Source organism: Mytilus californianus, unplaced genomic scaffold (genome assembly GCF_021869535.1).
Source record: "Mytilus californianus isolate M0D057914Y unplaced genomic scaffold, xbMytCali1.0.p SCAF_8, whole genome shotgun sequence".
NCBI lineage: Eukaryota > Metazoa > Mollusca > Bivalvia > Mytilida > Mytilidae > Mytilus > Mytilus californianus.
In genome coordinates, this window is record NW_026262734.1 from 102302141 (window position 1) to 102326631 (window position 24491).

Consider the following 24491-nt stretch of genomic DNA (forward strand, 5'->3'; position numbering starts at 1 on the left):
TTTGGCTGTGAATCTATAAATCCTGCATAGCTTAAACTGACACCCCACTTTGGCATAGGTTTAACTGAGTCAGAAGAAGACCAAGGCGACCTTACATCTATACCCTAGTCACCCTTAGATTATCTGAATTTCAATCATTAAAACTTTATTAAAAGAATGTAGCAACAAATTCAGAGCACAATGATCAAATTTTAATGAAAGACTGCAATACTCCCTTAGAAATGTTAGATGTATCTTGACATTAAGTTATATCATTGTCAGTCACTTAATATCTGAGAACTAAATTCAGAAAGAATTTAATGAGGTTTAGTTTATATTACCTTCATCTAATGGCTTATATATTTTTTCTTAACAACTCATTTATTTTTTTTATCATGTTGTTTATACAGTTTTTGAGCTTGCTCAATGTTCTACAGGTTCTAAGCAGCTATTTTTCTTGAAGTTTTAAAATTTTGAAGTACTGTGGATTCATTGTTATTCGTTTGATAACAATTTTCGAGGAGTCCGTACCTACAGGTGATCGAAGAATTCAAATGTTCAACGAATTAAAAATGTTCTATAGGCTTGTGTGCACACTTTGGCATAACCATGAAATCAAATATCCACGAAAAAGCAAATTTTTCTCAATCCACAATCTTTTGGTATTATAGTGCAGTGTCAATTGGTAATGTCATTTCTCTTCCATACAGTAAAAAAAATGCTCCGATGGGCGCAGCTTGATACGACCGCAGAGGTCGAACCCTGAACAGTTGGGGAAAGTATGGACACAACATTCAAGCTTGAATTTGGATTGTGGTCAAAATATTTGACACAGCATAGGTTTCTGACACAGAATGAATGTGGTCTAAGAACTTAAACAAATTTAATTTACCTATTCAAACCATATCATTATTATTTGCTTTTATATATAAATCAGAAATAACCAATTTAAAATGGAAAATCTTAAAAAAAAAAAGGGGAAAAAAAATCCCCCCCCCAATTTTTTGAACCCCCTTATGATTCATCACCCCAAACTCAATCCCAGCCTTCCCTTTGAGGTATGGTACAATGTACCTTGCAGTACAATTTCAGAGAGATCCATACACTTGAACACAAGTTGTTGTCTGGAAACTAGAAAAATGCTTGTTTTTTTGCCCCTTTTTGGCCCCAAATTCCTACACATTTAGGGCAATTACCCCCAAACTCAAACCCAGCTTTCCCTTTGTGATATGGAACCTTGTAGTACAATTTCATAAAGATCCATATACTTACACACAAGTTATTGTCCTGAAACTAGAAAAATGCATGTTTTTTGCCCCTTTTTGGTCCCTAATTCCTAAAATTTTGAGGAAATTACCCCCAAAATCAATCCCAAACTTCCCTTTGTGGTATGGTACCTTGCAGTACAATTTCAGAGAGATCCATACACTTGAACACAAATTATTGTCTGGAAACTAGAAAAATGCTTATTTTTGGCCCCTTATTCCTGAACGTTTTGGGCAATTACCCCCTAACTCAATTCCAGCTTTCCCTTTGTGATATGGAACCTTTTAGTACAATTTCAGAAAGATCCATAGACTTACACACAAGTTATTGTCATGAAACTAAAAAAATGCTTGTTTTCTGCCCCTTTTTTGGTTCCTAATTCCTAAAAGTTTGAGGCAAGTACCCCCAAAATCAATCCAAGCATTCCCTTTGTGATATGGAACCTTGCAGTACAATTTCAGAGAGATCCATACACTTGAACACAAGTTATTGTCTGGAAACTAGAAAAATGCTTATTTTTGGCCCCTTTTTGGCCCCTTATTCCTAAACGTTTTGGGCAATTACCCCCTAACTCAATTCCAGCTTTCCCTTTGTGATATGGAACCTTGTAGTAGAATTTCAGAAAGATCCATAGACTTACACACAAGTTACATGTATTGGCAAGAAACTAGAAAAATGCTTGTTTTTTCCCCTTTTTTGGCCCCTAATTCCTAAAAGTTTGAGGCAATTACCCCCAAAATCAATCCAAGCATGCCCTTTGTAATATGGAACCTTGTGGTACAATGTCAGAGAGATCCATACACTAACACACAAGTTATGTCTGGAAGTTACAAAAATGCTTATTTTTGGCCACTTTTTGGCCCTTAATTCCTTAACTGTTGGTACCATAACCCCCAAAATCAATCCCAACCTTCCTTTTGTGGTATTGAACCTTATGGTAAAATTTCATTGAGATCCATTCACTTAAACTAAAGTTAGAGTGCAAAAACCAATGTGTCTTCGGACGACGACGACGAAGACGACGTCGGACGACGCCAACGTCATACCAATATACGACCACAAAATTTTTTTGCGGTCGTATAAAAATAAGAAAAATGAAAAGTTATATACATTTACTTTACGACTCATGTCATCTGAACAGATATTACATACTGTATGATTCTCAATTTCTTAGAAATGGCTGTTGACGTGAAGGAATACAGAGATAGTTCCAAAACTTTGTTGAATATTTTGAAGAAAAATATTAATTTATCATGTTTATGATGCAAAAATTTATTTAAATTTCCTGAAATAAACATAATGTATATTAACCATGATGTTATATTAAGAAGTATAAAATATGGTCAACTTCTTGTCAAAAAGTAAATAAAAATTCAAGATCAAAGTATCATCTGGACTTAAAACATAGTTTTATAAATACATACAACATAAAATGACAGTGTATTCCAAAAGGGAAACTTTACAAAAGAAATACATGTTGGTGTATTTAGTTTATATGAACAATATGATAAAATATCTATAAATTTCCAGGAACTAACTTTTTAATGGTTAAGATTTTAAAGAAATATGACTCCCATTCCTGATAAACATATGTGCATTACAATGAAATTGTTTTTAACTGTTTATCTGTACATCAAACTGTATCCTATAGAAATGTTTTATTTGACATCAATCATGTTGTATGGGAGATAACTCATACTTTATTAAAGCAGATCAACTACAAAATTAACTGACATTGGGGTACTTTCTACTTTTCCAAGATAAATGCAAGAATGTCAACATGGTCAAGTTATTTATAAATATTGACTTTACACAAAAATAATTGAACAGAAAATAAGTTCTCAAAAATTGGCAAATTATTTTTAAAACAAAGCTGTAAACCATTAATAAGGACTCTATTATTATTTTACATCATTAAATGCAAATTAATGTATCAACAATATATGTAATTTTTAAAGAAACTTCAAACATCTATCGATTTGAAATTGGAGATTTGAGGATTTCAAGACAAATTAAAGAACATTTTTCACCTGATTTTAAGTGCTAACTATACAAATGTTCCCCTATTTTGAAAGAATTTAATCAGTTATATTCAGAAATGAAAAAAGATAAATGCATTATTATTTTGATTTTCAGTTAGTTCAACAAGCCAAAGTTGTATGCAAAATTTCACAAAAATCGATGACATATATATAGTCCTAACTGTAACTTGACCTTAAGGGAATTAATTTCAATACAAGATGATTTTACCACCTATAGCATATATCCTTTTTCTTAAGGCTTATTCAAGGGATGAGTCAGGCTCTGTCATGTTCATGACATATATAAACGTATGAATTCAAAAAGAAAAAAGTTAACCAGATGTGATCCCCATGATCAGCCTCTATATAGTAAACTAAGTTATTTATAGTCATAACAAAGTTTTGTTTTATACATCCATTATCACTGTTTTACAAAATAATAAATGTACCATAGAAAAATTACAATAAATTCTATAATCAGAATTTTTACAATATACATTTGTATAACATTACCATGAATACAAGCATGACAAGATATAAAATGCTGCTAACTTATATTAACAAAAATTGAACCTTTTTAAACGATTAGATATATAACCCTAGCAACATGTTTTTTTTTAAAACATGCAATTCCTGAAATAAAAAAAAATTGATAGAAATATTCAGACTCAAAACCTTGTATGAAACAACCAACTCATATGCTTCACTTTCCAATTTGAACACACATAATCTTAATAGCCAACACCAGAACCATCTGAATACCAATAACTGACATATACCTGTTTTGTGCTCATGGTCCTTTTTCCGTCTTTTTGATGGCACTGGGTTGGGAATATTTGTGAACGGATGGTCGACCCATAATATATCATTTATCCAATAACACATAGGTTCTTCCGACTGTAATAAATGGTCGTAAGTCCGTTTCAAATAATTGACATCTTCATTGTCTATGCCCTGATTATAGAGATCAAAGAAAATTTGACGTTCCTCTTCCAATTTCCTTGGAGTGAATTTTTTCACCTCTTTTGGAGGTGGAAGAAGATTGATTAACTCTCTGCTGCCTTTAGACTTATTCAGTACGTCCGTAATATCCACTAAATGCATGTCTTTTTGTTTTCTTTTGCCTCTCTTTGGAGGCTCTTTTTTCTTTTTGTCTTCTGGTTTTAATAAATTTTCTATATTTTCTAAATTCACAATTGGTTCTAAATTCTTTGGTTTTAAAGGTTTTTTCTCCTCCAGAATATCTTTTATCGACGGTTTAGGAGGTAAGCAATAATTATGGTCAATAAACACTTCCATAGGAGTTGTATTGCCATCCTCGTCCGCCGAATCTGTGCCGTCTGAATCAAGATCAACGTCATCCAATCTTTCTTTTTCTGGCGGTCTTACAAGAGGAGCTGCAAAATAGTCATGTTCCGCCAAAAAGCTTGGCCGTTCTTCCCTTTCAGGTGCTTTTAATGGAGTTTCTTTCACTGGTGTTAAAACTGGTGGTTTTTGCTCACTATCACGTAAGCTAAGAATTTCTGAAGCCTCGAGTAAAGTCTGAAATCCAGATTTAACAGAACTGTCTGTAGAAGAAGACTGAATAGCACTTGACTTTTCTTCAGCCTCACTTTCAGTTTGTTTACTATCGGAATCTTCTGTTACTTCACTTAATTCTCTGACAGGCGATAGCTTTCCTGGAGATTTCTTTCTCCCTCTTTGCTTGGGAGTCTCTTTTCTGAAACAATTCAAGGGAAACATTAAAATACAAAATTTAATTTAAAACAAGTTATCTATCTCTTTACATATATAATCTTACTCAATGAGATTGATTCATTTCTTATATAGTGTATAAAAGACAACTTATTTAACATACATTAGTAATATGTTTGTAAAAAAGGAACATGCTGATGCCTTTTTAAAGCTAACTTTACGCTATGGGTTCTGCTCATTGTTGAAGGCCATACAGTGACCAATAGTTGGCTTATATCCACACCATTTTGTCCAAGATAGATAGCTATCTCATTGGCAAATATACATCTTCTTATTTTGATATATACTAAAAAAAAAGTTTTTGACATCTAGATATCTCATTTGGTTTTATTGTATTGCAAGGTTACTGTCTCTTTATGGTTAAACTCATAATTTCTTTTATTCAAACATGCAATTATTTTTTTGTTTGTTTTTCATTTGTGGTATCGTACATAAATCAGGCTGTTGGTTTTCTTGTTTTACGTTTGTCATTTTGGGGCATATTATAGCTTGCTTTGACGTATGGGTTTTCCTCATTGTTGAAAGCAGTACATTTACTTATAGTTGCTTATTTCCACAACATCTGAACATTGCCAATCATACCACATCTCCTTATTCTTATTTGAACATTATTTGAACATTAGGACTTACAGAGCAGAAGAAATTACTATACTATGGTTAGTAATCACTCATACATGCAGTAGTAGCCATTAGTCAAGTAATTGATGACATTTATTTACTTCTTACAGATTTTTTATATTAATTGGCAGCATTTAATACAGTATCATCATACCTCATCTCCATCTGTTTATATGACATTATTGTTTTAATTTTAAGAATTTTAGTAAACATGCGTATTCATTTAACTTAAAAACAAGCTGACATTGCATTTTTGATTTTTTAAAATTCTAACAAGCATTCTTTCTTCTATATTAAATTTAAAGGATTTGTTTTCTTTTTTTTGGTGTATAAGTCACATGATATTACACCATACTGTCATGGAATCTAAAACTAATATTGAATTTATGTTTCTATGGTTACTCATCAACCTTTTTGCTTCAACTTTGCCCTCTTCTTCTTGAGCATCTGCTGTCATACTTTCTTCCTCCCTTTAAAATAATCATAAAATACGTTTGAACTATGCACATAATAAAAGAAGATTTTATGTAAGGGGGCGGGGGGAATTATACCATAATGGCCAATAAGACAGTAACCCCCAAAGTTCAAAGAGTATAAAAATATACAAACTAGCAAATAAAACTGAACAGAACCCGTTTGTCAACATGAAAGTTTAAACCAGAATTCAGAGAGTAATTTTAATTTCAATCTGATTAGTTTGATAAGATTAAAGCAATTTTTCTTTCATATGTATATTATAACTGAAATCTTTCTCAGTTTTAAATTTTCTAGCAAATGATCAATTCAATAGCAATTTTATAGATATCTATTGAAAAAAATATGTGGTGTTCCAAGCAAATATTGCTAAACTGAAATCTGAGGTAAATCCAAGTTAAAATACCCAGAAGCAAGGAGATCTCAATATGTACATGATGTAATTAACGTTTTAATGGCTTCAAAACATGATGTTAAATTCAAATTGTTCAAATTCAAAGAGTTGCTAGAAAACAAGTTAACACTATTGTCAATTTGGTTGAAGTGATGCTAATTTTCCTTCTTTTGGAAATTTGAAATGTGTCATTCTTAAAAGGAACAAAATTACAATCTAACTAATTCTACTCTTTCCCCCCCGGTATTTGGTGGGGTTTGCGTTGCTCAGTTTTTTGTTTTCCATTTAGTTTTTTGTAGAATGCTGCTTTTTTTTTTTTATTTTTTGTCATAGTTTTTGTTGGTATCCTCAGCCTCTTTCTTTCAGTGAACAGTTGGATGCAAGGTTTTACCACCAACTTTACAGTGATGTTTCTGCTGATAAATTTTCTTCTCTATCTGATTAAAATTTAGATCCTGTTTCCACACTTCACTTTCAAGTATCAGATAAGCTTCTGTTCTACTTTCTGTGTTGAAGACCTCTTAAGGATCAGTGGTTTTGTCGTTATGATAATAAACACTTTTAAAAATTTTAGGGGAGAAATTTCATTGGTTGATGTAATAACTATCAGAACAGAAAGACAAACATAGTGTTACTAGATCCATTTAAGAAATTCAGGATCAGATTTCCAAGTAAAAGGTTTGGCGATGTAAAATGACAATTGACCAACAAATAAAAGAAACTACAATCGTACTTCTCCTCTTCAGATAATGCTGATTCAGCAGTTTCTTCTGGTTCTGTTTGTAATTTTTCTTCTACTTTTGACTCCACCTTCTCTTTCTCAGTCTCCGCCTCTTCCTCTGAAGACTCCTCCTCATCATCACTTGACTCCTCCTCGTCACTGGAGTCTTCTTCCTCCCCTTCTTCATCACTGCTTTCTGCACTTGCTGCTTCTTCATCTGAAGGAGAAATTATGTGATTAAACCATAAGATATTTTCCTGTTTTTGTATGGAGGAGAGATTTAACTTCCTTTGCACTGATTTAGCTGTCCTTTATTTAGTAAAGACAGAATTTGTCATTCTCACTGAAAGTCTGTGATTTAAAATAACACCTTGTGTAAGATCTTTTTAATGTAACATCTGAAGAGGGTCATAAAGGGGGGTATGTGCTCATACTAATGGGAAATATAATGGAAGTTTCATGATTAAACAAAAAATGAACAAATAGCTTACATGTTGCTTTTACACAAGTTTGCATGAAACACAGTGCATAATGAACTGCAAGCATGAACATGTGAAATAAAAATTGCAAACATGTTGTCAAAAATAACCCTTTACACCCCACTTCAACTCATCTTACCTTCTGACTCATCATCATCATCTCCTTCTTCATCTTCACTTTCTTCATCTCCATCTTCCTCTTCACTTTCACTAACCACTGGCTTCCTACGAGGTCTCCTTGGGGATTCCTTATCTACAAAATTTTTTTAAGATAAATACAATTGTAAAAACATCACAGATTTCTAAAAAAAATTCTTTTATGATTACTGAATCCAATTATTGACTCAATAAACTACATTAATAACAACAGCTTTTAAATTTAATAAACTGTTACCACAGAGATATGTCTCGCCTTTTTGTACTTTTGATAATGCAAATGTTGAAATTAAAATAGCAATACTTAACATTTAAGTTATGCAAATATTCAAAGTCAATGAGCCATGACTGAAGGTACATGGCAAAACAATCTCCATGGAAATGAGATGTGCCAATGCTTATACAACTGCATATAAAAAACCATAGACTTATTATAAGTCGTTCCCTTTCTACAAACCTAAACACAAACATGATAAACGTTGACTTGTAAACTATGTAAAAGTTTCAAAGTCAATGAACCATGATGAGGGTTAGGAGCTATATATAATCCATGGAAACGAGACTTGCAAATGCCAATACATTTGCATACCAAATATCATTGGCCTACCACTAGTGACTGAGGGGGCGGGACCAAATATTCTCCATGGAAATGAGATGTGCTAATGCTTATACAACTGCATACCAATTATCATTGGCCTACCACTAGTGGTTCGCCATAAACTGACCTAATCACAAACTAATACATGTAAACGAAGCAAAGTTTCAAAGTCAATAAACGTTGACTGAGGGGGCGGGGCCAAATAATCTCCATGATAATGAAATGTGCCAATGCTAATAAAACTGCATACCAAATATCATTGACCTACCACTAGTGGTTCACCATGAACTAGACCTAATCACAAACTAATACATTGTTGACGCCATCGCCATCGCCGGAAACAGCATACCTATGTCTTGCTTTTTGACTCCGTCAAGGCGAGACAAAAATGATTTAAAGTGGAAAGGAAAATTTACCACAAATTCATGAATCTAAAAAAATAATCTTTGATGTTAAACTCAAGCGATGAAGAATTGAGGTGAGTAGTATGATTGTAGGCCAAGCTCATCCCTAATATACATCCTGATTTATGTGATTACAGGTCAGTTTGTATATGAGATCTAAACAGGTGGTAAATCTCAAGAATCCACAAAAACTTTAAGTAACCCAGCAACAAAATTATGCAGAATTAGAGAATGTATTATACACACTTTTTAACTGAAGACATATAATCAGTAGAGGGCTGCATATTATACCATACCATGAGACCTGTAGGCTCTGGAGATGTTTTTGTCTTCATTATTGTATAATTTAAAGTATAGGTGTGAAATCACAAGATTTGGGGATGAAGAGGAGGTGTGGAATATACACAAAGGCAGAGTAAATACGGCCGAATACAGTAATGTAATGACCAGTCTGTAGCTTTTAGTTTTCTTACCAGAAATTTCACCTTCCTCATCCTCTTCATTAAGATCTTTAGACTTTGATTTCTCCTCCTGTTGCTGTACGTCAAACTGTGGAGGTGGAGGTTTGTGAAATGTTTTTCGCTGCAAAAAAGAAATATATGTATCTAGATCGAGAAAGTTAATACTGCATGAATACTTAACAGCTTTATTAAACAGACTGTAAAAAGTTTGTACCAATAAAAGTTTCTGAATGCAAACCAGTTTGGTTAAGGTCATAACAGGATGATACTACTGTAGATCAATATTCTGGTACTGTTGTTCAATCGGTCAAAAATTGTAACTGATGATCGGTTATAATTGGTTAAGCCAAACTTTTGATTAGACATTTTTTAGACTCCAACCATCTTATCTTATCATACATATTTTCAATAAGACAATTATAGTCAAATTATGTTCACATGAATTCTCAAATCATTTGAATTTTACATTAGAAAATTAGATTAATGGAGTCCAATTTGAAATAAATGTGGATAGTGTCCACATGTGGACACAGATGATGCCCCCGCTTGCATATCATATAGTTATAAAGGAACATAACTGAAGAACGGTAAAAGTGACGCTACCCAAATTTGAACTTGATCTGAGTTTTGTGGTAATAAGCATTGTGTGTAAGTCTCATAACATTTGGTTGAGGCTAACTTAAGTAGAGAACAGAAACTAAAAATTCAGCAATTTTTCTATTTGTAAACACTCATAACTCTAGAACGGTTGTGTATAAGTTTTATAACATTTGGTTGAGACAAACTAAAGTTAGAGAACAGAAACGAAAAATTCAAAGGGACATAACTCAAGAATGGTAAAAGTGTCACCACCAAATTTCGTACTTAATCTGTATTATGTAGTAATAACCATTGTGTATAAGTTTCATAACATTTGGTTGAGGCAAACTAAAGTTAGAAAACGGAAACAAAAAATTTGTACTTGATCTTAGTTTTGTGGTAATAAATATTGTGTATAGGTTTCATAATGTTTGGTTGGGGCAAACTTAAGTGACAGAATGGAAACTAAAAATTTTGCAATCTTTCGATTTATAAAGGGGCATAACTCAATAATGGTTAAAGTGACACTACCCAAATTCAACTCAATCTGTGTTTTATCAGTGGAAGTCAAAATTAAACATTGCATTGTATAAAGCATTGATTGTAGTTGATTCAACTATAATCATGGACAAAGGAAGATATCTCCAATTTTAAAAATTACTTGATATTTAGAAGAAAAAAAAAATTTTGCAATTTTTCCATTTATAAAGGGGCACAACTATAGAACGGTTAAAGTGACGCCACCATATTTCAACCTTGATCTGTGTTTTGTGGTAATAAGCATTGTGTATAAGTTTCATAACATTTGGTTAAGGCAAACTCAAGTTAGAGAATGGAAACCAATTTTGAGACGTACGTATGTACGTACGTACGTACAGATGAACAAAGGGTAAAACTTAATGCCCCCACTGCTACGGCGGGGGCATAAAAAATTAAACCAAAACTTAAACTTTTGCTAAAAACTTATACCTTTTAATAAGTGTCTCATATCTTCTTTTGGAAATTTTAACTTACTTAAAAAATTCTATTTTCACTTGACATTCATGCTTAATTCACATGAATTTATTTGCCTGTGTACACAAGTACAGTTTACTTCTTGCTTTTAATCAAGAAAAAAATCTGCAACTTACCTTGAAAGATGGCAACCTTGGCATTCCACCACGGATTCCAAGAAATCCACCACCACCTCCAAATCCACCAAGGTTAACCTCTCCTTCTTTGGACCATGGATGTTGTGGTTCAAACAGTGTTGCCAACGTTGACATGACCTCACTTTTACCAACTGTCACTGTAGAAGGCTTTTTTGATTCGGTTGGTTTTGTTGGCAATAACCTTTGAGGCATGGACTAAAAAAGAGAAAAAAATCAATCGTTCATTTAAAAACTATTTCATTATCTAGATCCATAAAAGAAGCTGTCTTAAATTCAAACATTTTCTCTGACCAGTCATACATTTTGCTTGGAATGCTTTTATTTTGTTTCCATTTTTTTTACTTTGTGGCAGTTGCTGAGCAGTCAGGGGGTACTTCTTATACAAGTATAAGTGATTTCATTATCACCTATTTCAGTGATTTGATATATTCAGTTATCACCTATTTAAGTGATTTTGGTGTTTCTTTGATCTTCAAATGCTAATTTCATTAACTCTTCCATAAATATTTTGACAAATTTTTCTTTAATTTTCCTACATAGATCAATTATCTCTTTCTCTTGTATATTAATTTCACCAGTGCGCTTGGACAGTAAGTTAGTGCGCTAAAGCTTTTAAAAGTACCCTTGGGAATTTTTCTGTAATCAAATATTCATTAACTACTCTTACAATCAGTCAAAGGTCAACAATTTTAAGTAACCTGATTGGTCTTCTTAAAAGTTAGAATGATCTTCTTCAAGTTTATGTCCTGATCTACAAATTATTCCAGTTTATGCATATTTTAAATAAACTGTAAAAACTAACAGGCTCATCAAGCAAAAGATAATTTCTGCATGTATGTAGTTGTTTTTTAAATGGAATCCTTGTCTTTTAACCAATAAAAAAATCTAGCTTGTGGGAAAAATATCAAAAATAAAAATGTTATAAACACTTATTGAAGTGATTACAATTTTACTTCTCAAATTACTTGTTTCAGTGATTTTAAAAAGTCTGTGTCTATTTTTGTGAAAATTTTCAATTTTTCAAAGCCAAAATCACTTAAAGATGTGATTCTGAAATCACTTGTATAAGTAGTACCCCTGACTGCTGAGTATTTAAATTATTTTTATGTGGAAGATTGTATGTGTGTGTATTTGAAAACAGTATGTACATTGACCTCTAGAACAAGCAAATAATACAAGTAACTTTTGTAATCATTTTGAGGTATATTGTTTTAATACAATACTATAACACTTACTAATCCATCAAATTTAAGTACAAACATGTTAACAACAATTTTATTTTGGTGGTATATAGCTATATAGGTTTTATATGACTGTTATTGGCTTGTCTTTCCATCATTGTTCGTTTTTGCCATGGCATTGGCAGTTTCTCTCAAAGTTCAAAGTGGTATCTTCCACCTCTTAATTATGACAGTCATAAATCAATAGTAATCAGTTTAAATCACTCGCAATCACCATGTTTTCACAGTGAATCATTCACAATCACCGTGTTTTCACAGTAAATCATTCACAAATCACCCTGTTTTTACAGTAAAATCACCATGTTTTCCACTGAAACATTCATCATTCGCAATCACCATGTTTTCACAGTGAATCATTCACAATCACCGTGTTTTCACAGTAAATCATTCACAAATCACCCTGTTTTTACAGTAAAATCACCATGTTTTCCACTGAAACATTCATCATTCGCAATCACCATTTTCACAGTGAATCATTCAACTACAGCCAGATAGATTTTTTTTAACTGAGTTTCACTGTGTGTACTGCCATACATGACATGTATGAAATAACAAATATCTTTATATAATGTATCTTTTTAACTGTGTTATATGGTTAAAATGTAAAGTACATTTCTCTGTACATTGTCATAAATGTGTAAAGCATTCAAACACACCAGCTAACCATGCAAAAATTCTGTGTCAAAAACCACTAGCCCTATCAAAGCCCTCTGATTAGTCACAACTGGTTGGGGCAAGTGAAAAAAAAACAAAAAAAAAAACATTTGATATACATGTAGAAGTCTTTTCTTAAAATGAGCTTTTGGGCTAGTAGGTATGAAAAATTTTGACACAGACTGAGCTCAACAAAAATGTAAGTAGAAAGTCACTGATATTTATTATGATTGAGATATATACCTACATCATGTTCATGATATAAAATATTATTTGTGTTGATCATTTGTTGATAAATCCATTTTTTTCTTAAAATAACATGAGAATTAATGGAAGTATTGCGAGATACTGAGTGCAAGGAAAATTAATGTCACAAAATATTATCCTGTTAAATATAAATCTTTTGATGGCATCTATGGTAATATTTTTTAGGATTAAAACTTGTGGCTGACATATCATGGTTACAACTGACTCATTCTTAGATTTGAAATTTCTCTCTTTTATTGTACTATATTATCTGAGTATACTATACCTTTGTTCTTGTTTCATTTGTGGTCCACCAGCTGTCAAACGATTTAAATGCAGAACTCTCCACCATTTTCTTACACATGTCTTTCTGCATAATCTCCTTTAATTCTTTCACAAATTTGTCCAGAACAGAAGAAAAAGTTTTATCTAATTGTTCATCATCTACTTTATTTTGAAGTGAGTTTTGGTCATTCATAATATTTTGATATTGATTAAAATAATTTTGGTTGTACATTTCTCCAACGGCTTGATTTGGATAACCCATATAGCTACCATACTGAGAGTATTCTGCACTGAAATTAGGATTTGTCATAAAATTAGCACTAGACTGTGAATTATTGGCAGCTAACATGCTTGGATTTATTTCAATATTCTGATTACCACTTTCTCCCGATGAAATGCTCATTTTGTCGTCCTCTGCTTCTGTCTGATTGGCCACAGGTGTTGACATATAAGGCGTGTCCACCGGTGTTTGCATGTATGGGGTCTGAACAAAATGATTTTCTCTGAAGTCTATTTCAGTTTGCTTAGGATTCCTTTGAGCACTAAAACTGTCTGTAGGTGTGGAATGAAAATTGTTGAATGGAGTTTGGGAAGCACTAATACTGATGTCATTATTTGGAACATTTGCTGTATGTGACGGTGAAAGTTCCTTTTTACGAGTTTCACCAGCTGAATCTGATGAAGGACTTCCAAAAGTGTCCACCATTCCCGAACTCTGGAGCAAGCTCTGAATTCTAGAATCTAAACTCATCACCCTAGGTTCATCTTCCGATGGTTCAGGATCTGGAGTTCTTGGTTTTTGAGGTGGAGCCTGCTGGGTTGGTGGCTGCTGAATGACAGGGGGTGGGATCATTTGGGAAGGAATTATTGAAGGGGGTGGAGGTTGCATCATCATGTGATCTTGCTGCATTGAAGGTGGTTGACCTTCTTCACCTTGAGAATCAAATCTCTCTCTTGAATCCCTTTCCCAATCCCTCCCTTTGTCTCTGTCTCTATCCCTATCATAACTATAGCGATCCCTATCCCTACTTCCATATCTATCACGGTCCCTATGTGAATAATCTCTATCGTTTCTATCACCTCTGCCGTCTCTGCGCCAATCACGATTACGATCATTTCTATCACGATCATATCTGTTTCTCCCATAACCTCTGTCACCATTTCTGTTGTTCCTATCATTTCTACGGAAATTACGGTCATCATTTCTACTAAAACCACGATCATCGTTTCTACCATAACTTCTGTCGTCACCCCCGATTGAAATTTCTATCCTCCTCCCTATTAAAAGGTCTATTATCCCCTCGGTCAAAGTTACGACCGTCACTTCTGTCAAAACTATTGTTTCTATCCCTGTGATTTCTGCTGTTGCGGTAGTTATTGTCAAACTGAGATCGTGGCGGTTCATTATTTTGTGGTGGCATCAATGGGGGTGGTTTGTCAATGATTGAATTAGGAGGTGGCTGTGTATGATCAATGAATGGTGGTTCAGGTGGCTGTAGTGGTGGCTGATGTGGTGGTTGTAGTGGTGGTGGTTCTAATATTAAAGGTTTTTGACCATCCATCTTATTAAATGCATGATTATTTCCTCCAAATGAAGATGGTGTGCTCATTGAACCGAACGATGATTGTGACATAGGTGTAGACATATTTGGCGTATTTGGGAATGCAAAATTCGTCATATTTCCTTGAGATGAACCATGAGGAGATGGAGTCAAACCGAACTGATTTGGAAAATTTCCTCCATGTACATTTGGAGTCATTGCTGGTGTCATTCCAGGTGTCATGCCAGAATATTGGATATCAAATGCTGAATTTCTAGGATCACTAATATTATTTAAGAATCCTGTATCATTGAAGGTTGGCATAGGTGTTTGTGCCCCAAAAGCATCAAAAGTGTTTTCCTCAAAGCTAGAATCTGACTTAAAACTAGTGTTAAAACTTGATGATCTATTGCGTCTTGGGTCTGATGGTGTAGTAGGTTCACCTGGAATTTTTTTCGGCTTATCAGATAAAACGTCATCAACTAACTTTGTTCTTTCTTTACCTGAAAAAGTACATGCAAAAGTCAAAAAGTGAATAAAACACATATACAATTAAATAAAAAATTAGCATATGCTGTATGGTGACCTATAGTTTCTAACTTTTACGTCATTTGGTCTCTAGTGGATAGTTGTCTTATTGGTCCTCATTCCACATCTTCTTATTTTCTATATACATGTATGACTTACTTTCTTGAATATTGTATCGTTTACATAGATGCTGACTCCCTTTGTTGCAATCAGTAAAAATGTATAAAGATGCCCGTAGTTTGTGATTATTTTCAGTAATAATTTTTTTTTTATAAAAATTCATACTAACAACTAGGCACATTGTGACAAATACACGACTTCCTTTATTTATGACAACTACGATTCTAAGTTGATGAGCAAGAGAAGAACACCAACATAATGCTGAATTGAAGTCTTGTTCACAATATAAGCAAAAGACATAATGTTCCAGTCTCCGATTTCGCTGTCCTAGTTTTCTTTCCTGCAGAAACTCAATTGTGTCACCACACATAGCACTTGCCGTATCATTAATTAATCGGAATTTATGAATTTAACCAGAAATGAATAGATTGCTTTCTTGTATGATACTCCAGAGAAACACGAAAGAATTTAATAATCTGGATTACTAAATCACAGTGATCAAAATGATATCTAAACAGGGAACAGTTCCGGATGGGTAATGACAGATAATCTGTAAAAATGAGACTGTTAACCTTAACACTGTAATTCTGGGCTAAAATTTGTAACAATTACGGAAATATCGCAACGATTGCTTTCTATGCATTTAGGTTGGCAATTTTAACGAGAAGGTATAAAATCATTTTTTCACCCCTTGATTTCCAATAAAATATCATAATCTACATAATTACATCCTTCAGATGTTCATAAGAAAATTTAAGACACTTAGACATTAGTCAAACATGATTTTAATTTTGTTGTTTTGAAATTTGTCTTACATATTTGCATTAGAGCTTCAAACTTCAGGAAAAAAAACTACCTGATTACACATTAGCCAAGGTTTTATCCAAAAAGTTATTTTTCCTCAAGATGTATAAAACTTACTAAAGATGTCAATGTGTGCAAAACATGTTTTTCGTAAGACCATACTCGTATATCCTATATAATTTGTAGAAAAACTATGTGTAAAATGACAATTGTAGTTCAAAATATATGCCAATTTTAACATTTTTATGACATCACAGTGACCTTTCTGTACTAAAATATCCAGATTATATTAACCTGCTCATTTATCAATAAAGTTAACATTATTTGAAAAGCTGGAATAATTTTACTATTTAGCATTTTCAAGGGCCACATAATGGCAATTTTCATACCTCCTTCTTTGAGGGAAGGTAGGAGAGGTCCTGATCCTGAAATCCCGGGCTTAAAAACATGGAATCCTGAGGTCCCAAATTTAAAAAAATTTAAATCCCGACATCCCGAATTCGAAAAAAGAATTCCCGGGTCCCGAAAGGATCAATCCCGAAATCCCGACCTTAAAAACACCTGATCCCGGAGTCCCAATAAAGGTCCTACCCCCCCTCTTCTTTGGAACATATGTATCATTATTTTGTAGAAAAAGTTTAATAATTAAACTAGATTTGATGTATTTTCCTTGCTCTTTTTGTCAATAGTATATTATACCAATGCCAATATTATTTTCTGATTAACTCTGCTCACCATGACAAAAATTTTCTCAAGTCCCTGGAATCCCCTATAAAAATCTTTAGTGAGAACCCTGGATAGTATTTCCAGCTTACCTCCAGGATCAACATAAACCGTCATAATGTTCCCCATTTTAGAAGTCTGATTTAGTTTCTCTGCACATATCTTTGCTGACTTTGATGAAACAAACACAGCCTGAAAAAGAATTAAAACAATATTTATTATTTTATTATTTTCTTGATCCAGATTTCATTCAAATGAGTCCAGAAACTGTCATGTTTGCCAGACTAGTTGACTTATTTAGAACTCAATAAAATGCTCTGCTGGGCGCAGCTTGATACGACCGCAGAAGTCGAACCCTGAACAGTTGGGGCAAGTATGGACACAACATTCAAGTTTGATACAGCTCTGAATTTGGATTGTGATTAAATATTTGACACAGCATAGGTTTCTGACACAGATTGAATGTGGTCTAAGAACTTAAATTTTTTAATTTACCTATTATGGTCCAATATCAAAAATCTAAATACATGGTTAGATTCAGCATATCAAAGAATCCAAAGAATTCAATTTTTGATGAAATCAAACAAAGTTTAATTTTGGACCCTTTTGACCTCAATGTGGACCAATTTGATAACGGGGCCCAAAAATCAAAATACATGGTTAGATTCAGCATATCAAAGAACCCCATATATTCAATTTTGTTGAAATCAAACAAAGTTTAATTTTGGACCCCAACTTGGACCAACTTGAAAACTGGGCCCATAATCAATAATCTAAACACATGTTTAGATTCAGCATATCAAAGAACCCTAAGAATTTAATTTTTGTTAAAATCAAACTAAGTTTAATTTTGGACCCTTTGGACCTTAATGTAGACCAATTTAAAAAACGGGACCCAAAATTAAAAATCTAAATACACGGTTAGATTTGGAATATCAAAGAACCCCAATAATTCAATTTTTGATGAAATAAAACAAAGTTTAATTTTGGACCCTTTTGACCTCAATATGAACCAATTTGATAGTGGGGCCCACAAATAAAAAATCTAAATACATGGTAAGATTCAGCATATCAAAGAACCCCATATATTCAATTTTTGTTGAAATCAAACAAAGTTTAATTTTGGACCCCAATTTGGACCAACTTGAAAACTGGGCCCAAAATCAAAAATCTAAATACATGTTTAGATTCAGCATATCAAAGAACCCCATATATTCAATTTTTGTTAAAATCAAACTAAGTTTAATTTTGGACCCTTTGAACCTTTATGTAGACCAATTTGAAAACTGGACCCAAAATTAAAAATCTAAATACACGGTCAGATTCGGCATAACAAATAAAGAAATGTGGTCAAAGATTTACAAATCTAATGCGCCATACTGTGCAATAAAGGATTACTTCTTGAAATTTTTCAATATTTGAAATTTGAAAAATAAATAATATTTGAAGAATAATTCTTTTTAATTTCTGAAATCTGAAATGAGAAAAAATTGACCCCCCACAATTTCTTTTTACCCCCCCCCCCCCTTTTCCCCCAAAAAAATTCTTTCCCTCAAGATATGGTCATAATCTCAATTCAAATTTCCAATGGAATTTGCAATCATAATTACCCATTTAAATTTACCATAGTGCTTACTTAATATATTTTATAATAGAATTTAAAATATGGTGTCAAATCTTTCATATGGATTTTTTTGTAAAAAAAAAAAAGATACATTTGCAGATATTTTTACTAGTCTTCCTTTATAAATATAATTTAAAAGCAGTGTAAGGGAAGTAACCAAAACGTTGTATCTGGATAACCTCCCTTACACTGTTTTACATTGTCTTAATTGTTCATTAACCATTACTTTATACACAATTTAAAAGCAGTGTAAGGGAGGTAATTCAAATGATGTATTTGATTTATCTCCCTTACACTGCTTTAAATTATGTTTTATACTAAAGTATTTGTCCATTAACCAGGACAACCTTGTTTTTCCCCCTTTTTTGCCACTAATTCCTAAACAGTTTGAGCCATAACCCCCCAAAGCAAATCCTAACCATCCCTTTGTGGTATGGAAACTTGTGGTGTATAATTTCAGAGAGATCCATACACCGTTCCACAAGTTATTGTCTGGAAACTAGAAAATGCTTATTTTTGGCCCCTAATTCCTTAACTGTTGGTACCGTGACCCCCAAAATCAATCCCAACCTTCCTTTTGTGGTATTTAACCTTATGGTAAAATTTCATAGAGATCCATTCACTTAAACTAAAGTTATAGTGCGAAAACCAATGTGTCTTCGGACGAGGACGACGACAACGTCATACCAATATACGACTGTATTTGCGGTCGTATAAAAACTGAAATTAAATTCTTCATTTCAGTCATTTTGAATTTGAAAATTTGTCATGATCAGACATTTTCTACCCTCTTTTTTGTACAAAATTGCATTTTCAGGTTTTCAATTATTTAACCTAATTGTAATGCTTTACCATGTTTACCGGTAATAACGCTGCCACTTGATATTGTATTAATAGTCCACAAGGCCTCTTTCGTAGTTTAATGCCCATAAGAATATCATGTAAATGATCCCTTATCACTGTTACATGCGGTGACAACCAACAGCAGAATATTACAATCAAGGGCAGATTATTTACTTTATTATTATTTATAAATTTTCAGCAAAGGTTATCCTTATAGACAATTTCAGTTTAAAACTTTTTTCTTTATTCATTTGCACCAAAGAAAACTTTTTGCAAGTCTTTTAGTATAAATGTATATGTAGATTTACTGCCGTTGGGTAATCATCAGTAAGAAGAATACAAAATCTCATAAAAATTACAGACCCTTGTTCAAACCTATGTTTTTTGTCAATACATTTTCGTAATTAATACAAGTACTAGTCTATAAAAATCTGGTATTATTTTGCATGCATGTATGTAGTTTCCTTTTCTCTTTAACATGTTTAAATTTCATATACATTAATTTCTATGTTAAGTGTACTACATGTATCATCATGATCATGACTATGTCTTATATTATCTAATATTATGAGAAGACCTCCTAAGCTCAAAACTTCTGTCATTTTTTTTAACAATAAAATATGTCTGAAATATCTTTATAATTTTGTGTTTATTTTTTGTTAATCAAATCTGTTTTCTCAATTGAAATATTAAGCAGATTTTCATGATGTATGAAAAAAGATAAAAATTCAGTTACTGTGGATTCAGATGTTTTTCGTGGATTTAGGAAAAATTGTATTTTCATGGATATTGTATTTTTTGGTTTTGCAAAAATCTGCATCATATGATACAAGCCTAAAGAAATTTTATACATTGTCAATCATTGAAAGTCTTGGTTCACCTGTACCCATGAATTCCACAAAATTTGGTATCTCACTAAAATAAACTGAATCCGCAGTAGCAGGAAGTTGATGAGTGATGTATGTGAAATTGCATCACACTGTATATCATGCTCACATGAATCAAATTTCAGGAAGCCTAAGCTAGAGACTCTAAAGAGCCTGTGTCGCCCAACTGCATCTTCAACAATAGCCACTTTTTAGTAAAAATAATCATTAAAGGGGAATAACTGCATTAAGAGTTAACTGACAATATTAGTCATGTTGACATATTTGTAGATCTTATCCTGCTGATAATTTTTTTCCTTTTTAAAGTTGCTATTTATCTATTATAGTTTTCAAGATAATAAGCAAAAAATGCATAAAAATGTTAAAAATTATCAGTTAAGGCCAATAACTCAAAAAAAGGGTCAACTGAAGATTTCGGCCATTATGGCTTATTTGTACTAGTAGAAATTGTCTTGTTGATCATTTGTTCTATTTAAAGTTTCTATCTATCTATTACAGTTTTCAAGCTAATAGGAAAAAAAGGGAAAATTCTCATTATAGGGCAATAAGTAGTTGATTAACAATTTCGGTTATGTTGACTAATTTGTAGATCTTATCCGATCATTTTAGCTTTTAAAGTTTCTGTCTATCTATAACAGCTTTCAAGATTTTAGGCAAAAACGGGAAAAACTGGTAAAACTTTTCATTAAAGGGCAATAACTCTAATAAGTACTCGACAGAAGATTTCGGCTATTTTGAATTATTTGTAGATCCTGTTGTAGTGATCATTTTTGCTTTTAAAATATTCTATTTATCTAATATTAGACAATAAAGCAAAAAAAATTGTCATTAAAGGGCAATAACTCTTATAAGGAGTCCTCTGACCATTCTGGTTCCATATATACAATTTTGTAATACAGTTTTGAAGGCTAAAAAATTTACTGCTCATTGCTTGATTTATGGAGAATTGGGAAGAATACCATTACATATTCTTATTAAAGCTAGAATCGTTGGTTTCTGACAATGTATCATGTGCGGCAAAAGAGAAAAAAAATTCAGATACACTGTATTCTATATTGTATCAGCTTAGTAAAAGGGGTTAGAAATTAAAAACACTTTCTATGAATGTGGATTTAATTTGATATGGGATGATCAAATAATTGCTAATCTGATAATATTAGTAAGAATGTTAAGAAATGTTTGAGCAATAAATTTATGCTAAACTGGAGTAATAACATTATCTGATTTTTGTTTTGAGAAATATTTATCAGTGTTACCATCTGATCCAAGAATGTATTTATGTAAATTCCGTTGCCTTAGTAACAAATTGCCCATTGAAACTGGTAGATTATTATTGATAGAACTGAAAGACATTGTAATCTCTGTAATGCTAATGAACTTGGTAATGAGTTTCATTACTTATTCAAATGTCCCTTTTTCAACAATGTAAGAGCTAAATTTTTACCTTTAAAATATATGTAATAACCCAAATGTTTTAAAGTTTAAAGAACTGATGAATACATCTGATTTATTTACACTTACTGGAATAGCAAAATTTTGCAAAAGTGTTTTAAATACTTTTTTAATACATGTGCTTAATCATGTTACTATAATTTGTACTTCCTATCACATATCAGTATTCATTATATATACTATTATTGTACCTTTGTTTACCATGTTGTTCTCATGTAAATATGTTCACACTTTTATTGTTTATTAAAATGTTGTACTAACATACCCAATGTGGGGCTTTAGTGAAATAAAATGTTTTATTTCTTATGTTATTTGACTTATTTGTAGATCTCGTCTTGCTGATCATTTTTCTTTTTAAAGTGTCTATCATAATTTTCGAGATAGTAGGCATTTTTGTCCCTGTCAGATTTTCTCTATTAATAGCAGTTTTCGAAATAATAAGGAAAACTTACATTTTTCCCTTATGTTCTATTTATAGCTATGTCAGCCATCTTGGTTGACAGGCGAGGTCATCAGACACAGTTTTTAAACTAGATACCCTAATAATGATTGTGGCCAAGTTTGGTTAAATTAGGCCCAGTAGTTTCAGAGAAGAAGTTTTTTGTAAAAGTTAACAGAGAGGAGAGGAGTATCCTGGTTAACCGTAGTGGTGGCCAAGTGATGAGAAAATCTCTCTTGGCCTTTTGGCTAGGTGAGCTAAAATATATGCCGTAAATTTCATAGCACTCACAGAGGTAAACCAGGATACTCCTCTCCTTCAGAGCTTGGGTTTAAAAGTCATGTTTAAGGTTTCACAATCATAAGTTATTCTAGTGCCTAACCTATCCCGCTTTACCCCAATTTTCAGCAAATGATTATGTTAATTTTAATGTGGCTTCCTTCTGAAGTCTTTGAAATACAGTTGATAAATAAATCCTTTTTTCCCACCTACTTTCCTTAATTTCTGAAACCAATTAAAGTCTACATAGATATATATTTTTCTTTTGCCTCATTTTCATAAATAATTTTTTCTTATCTCATACCTTCCCAATACCAAGATGTTTTTTATTCTTTGGGTTGTAAAAAATGTTCACTTCTTCCAACTGTCCAAATGTTTTTAACATATTTTCTAAAAACTTTTTGTCAATATTGTCATTCAGGTTGGTAAATGTCACTTCATTGGTAGGAGGTGGTCCAACATAGTAGTGGTCATACTGAAAATAGAACAAATTGAACAATAAACACACAGTTGGTAATGTCACTTCATTGGTAGGAGGTGGTCCAACATAGTAGTGGTCATACTGAAAATAGAACAAATTGAACAATAAACACACAGTTATAAAAAATAAAAGAAGAATGTGTCCATGGGACACAGATGCCCCCTTGTAAATATACTGCAAGTTCAACTATTTTTCCATTTATAAAGGAACATTACTCAAGAGCACTGAAAGTGACACCACCCTAACTCTAACTTGATCTGTGTTTGATGGTAATAAGCATTGTGTATAAGTTTCATAACATTTGGTTGAGGCAAAGTTAAGAAAACAGAGACCAATTTTTGGATGTACGTTTAAACAGAAAAGGGTAAACTTAATGCCCCTTTCACCTAATGGTGCGGCATAACAATATATAAAATTGTAAATAAATATCAACATGCTCCTGACTTGGATTTAAAAAGTGAATTTCACAATTTGGTGCCTTTTTTCATACGAATTGAAGTGTTCATTTTGTTTCATAAACAGCATACATTTTGTACAAGACAAGCTGGGCCTTCTAAACTAAATTGTGAATTGCTAATTTAATTTTAAGAACCCCAACCCCCTGTGTACCAATATATAATAATATATAAGGCCACCCTTAACAAATTATTTGTCTGATGTGCCTATCCATTCCTTGTAGGGTTGGGTAGGTAGGTAGGGACTTAACTTTTTTTGGGCCAACAACATAAGTTACATGTTTTACATAAGAAAATGCATTAGAGCAGATAGAAAATCTCTGAAATTTTTTTAAAGGATTTGTCATAAAATCATCAAATTTTTCAGGTAGGTAGGCAACGTCAAACAATTTTTGTCTAAAGGGAAAGGAAACTTAATATTATTTTTCTATAACCTAGTCCCAACAAATTTACCTGTAAATGACTGTTTTTGGGGACATTTCAAACATTAGTCTATTATTTTCCAATTCGTCGAAGAATTGCCCATTGATTTTGACATTGAAGGTAAGTGATTGTAAAGTGGTATGGAGTCATTTCATTGCAATAATCTAATCAAAGTTTTTTTCCTGGATTATATTAGAACTATCAACATGATCAATGAAATTTTATGTGGATCTCAATTTGCTTGTTTATCATTTATCAAATATGTTGTTCCAGTTTCTCACTATTTATTAATATTTTCAAGATAATCAGATAATATCTCAAAAACAACAAAATATCATCATTGAAGGGCAATAAATCGTATAAGGAATCCTGTGATACTTTTGATAGATTTACAAAAGATCTTGACTTTC

At 32.4% G+C, this 24491-nt stretch overlaps 1 protein-coding gene across 1 annotated transcript in view; it reads right to left on the minus strand.

The window, feature by feature from the left end:
* Positions 1–24491, minus strand: part of LOC127711388 (histone-lysine N-methyltransferase SETD1-like) — a 38819-nt gene that overhangs the window by 12366 nt on the left and 1962 nt on the right. Inside the window, 10 exon segments of the mRNA XM_052217424.1 lie at positions 4046–4986; positions 6050–6109; positions 7241–7445; positions 7847–7960; positions 9339–9447; positions 11036–11251; positions 13484–14729; positions 14731–15526; positions 17291–17390; positions 23027–23197. Of these exon segments, the coding sequence (XP_052073384.1) occupies positions 4046–4986; positions 6050–6109; positions 7241–7445; positions 7847–7960; positions 9339–9447; positions 11036–11251; positions 13484–14729; positions 14731–15526; positions 17291–17390; positions 23027–23197 (3958 nt within the window).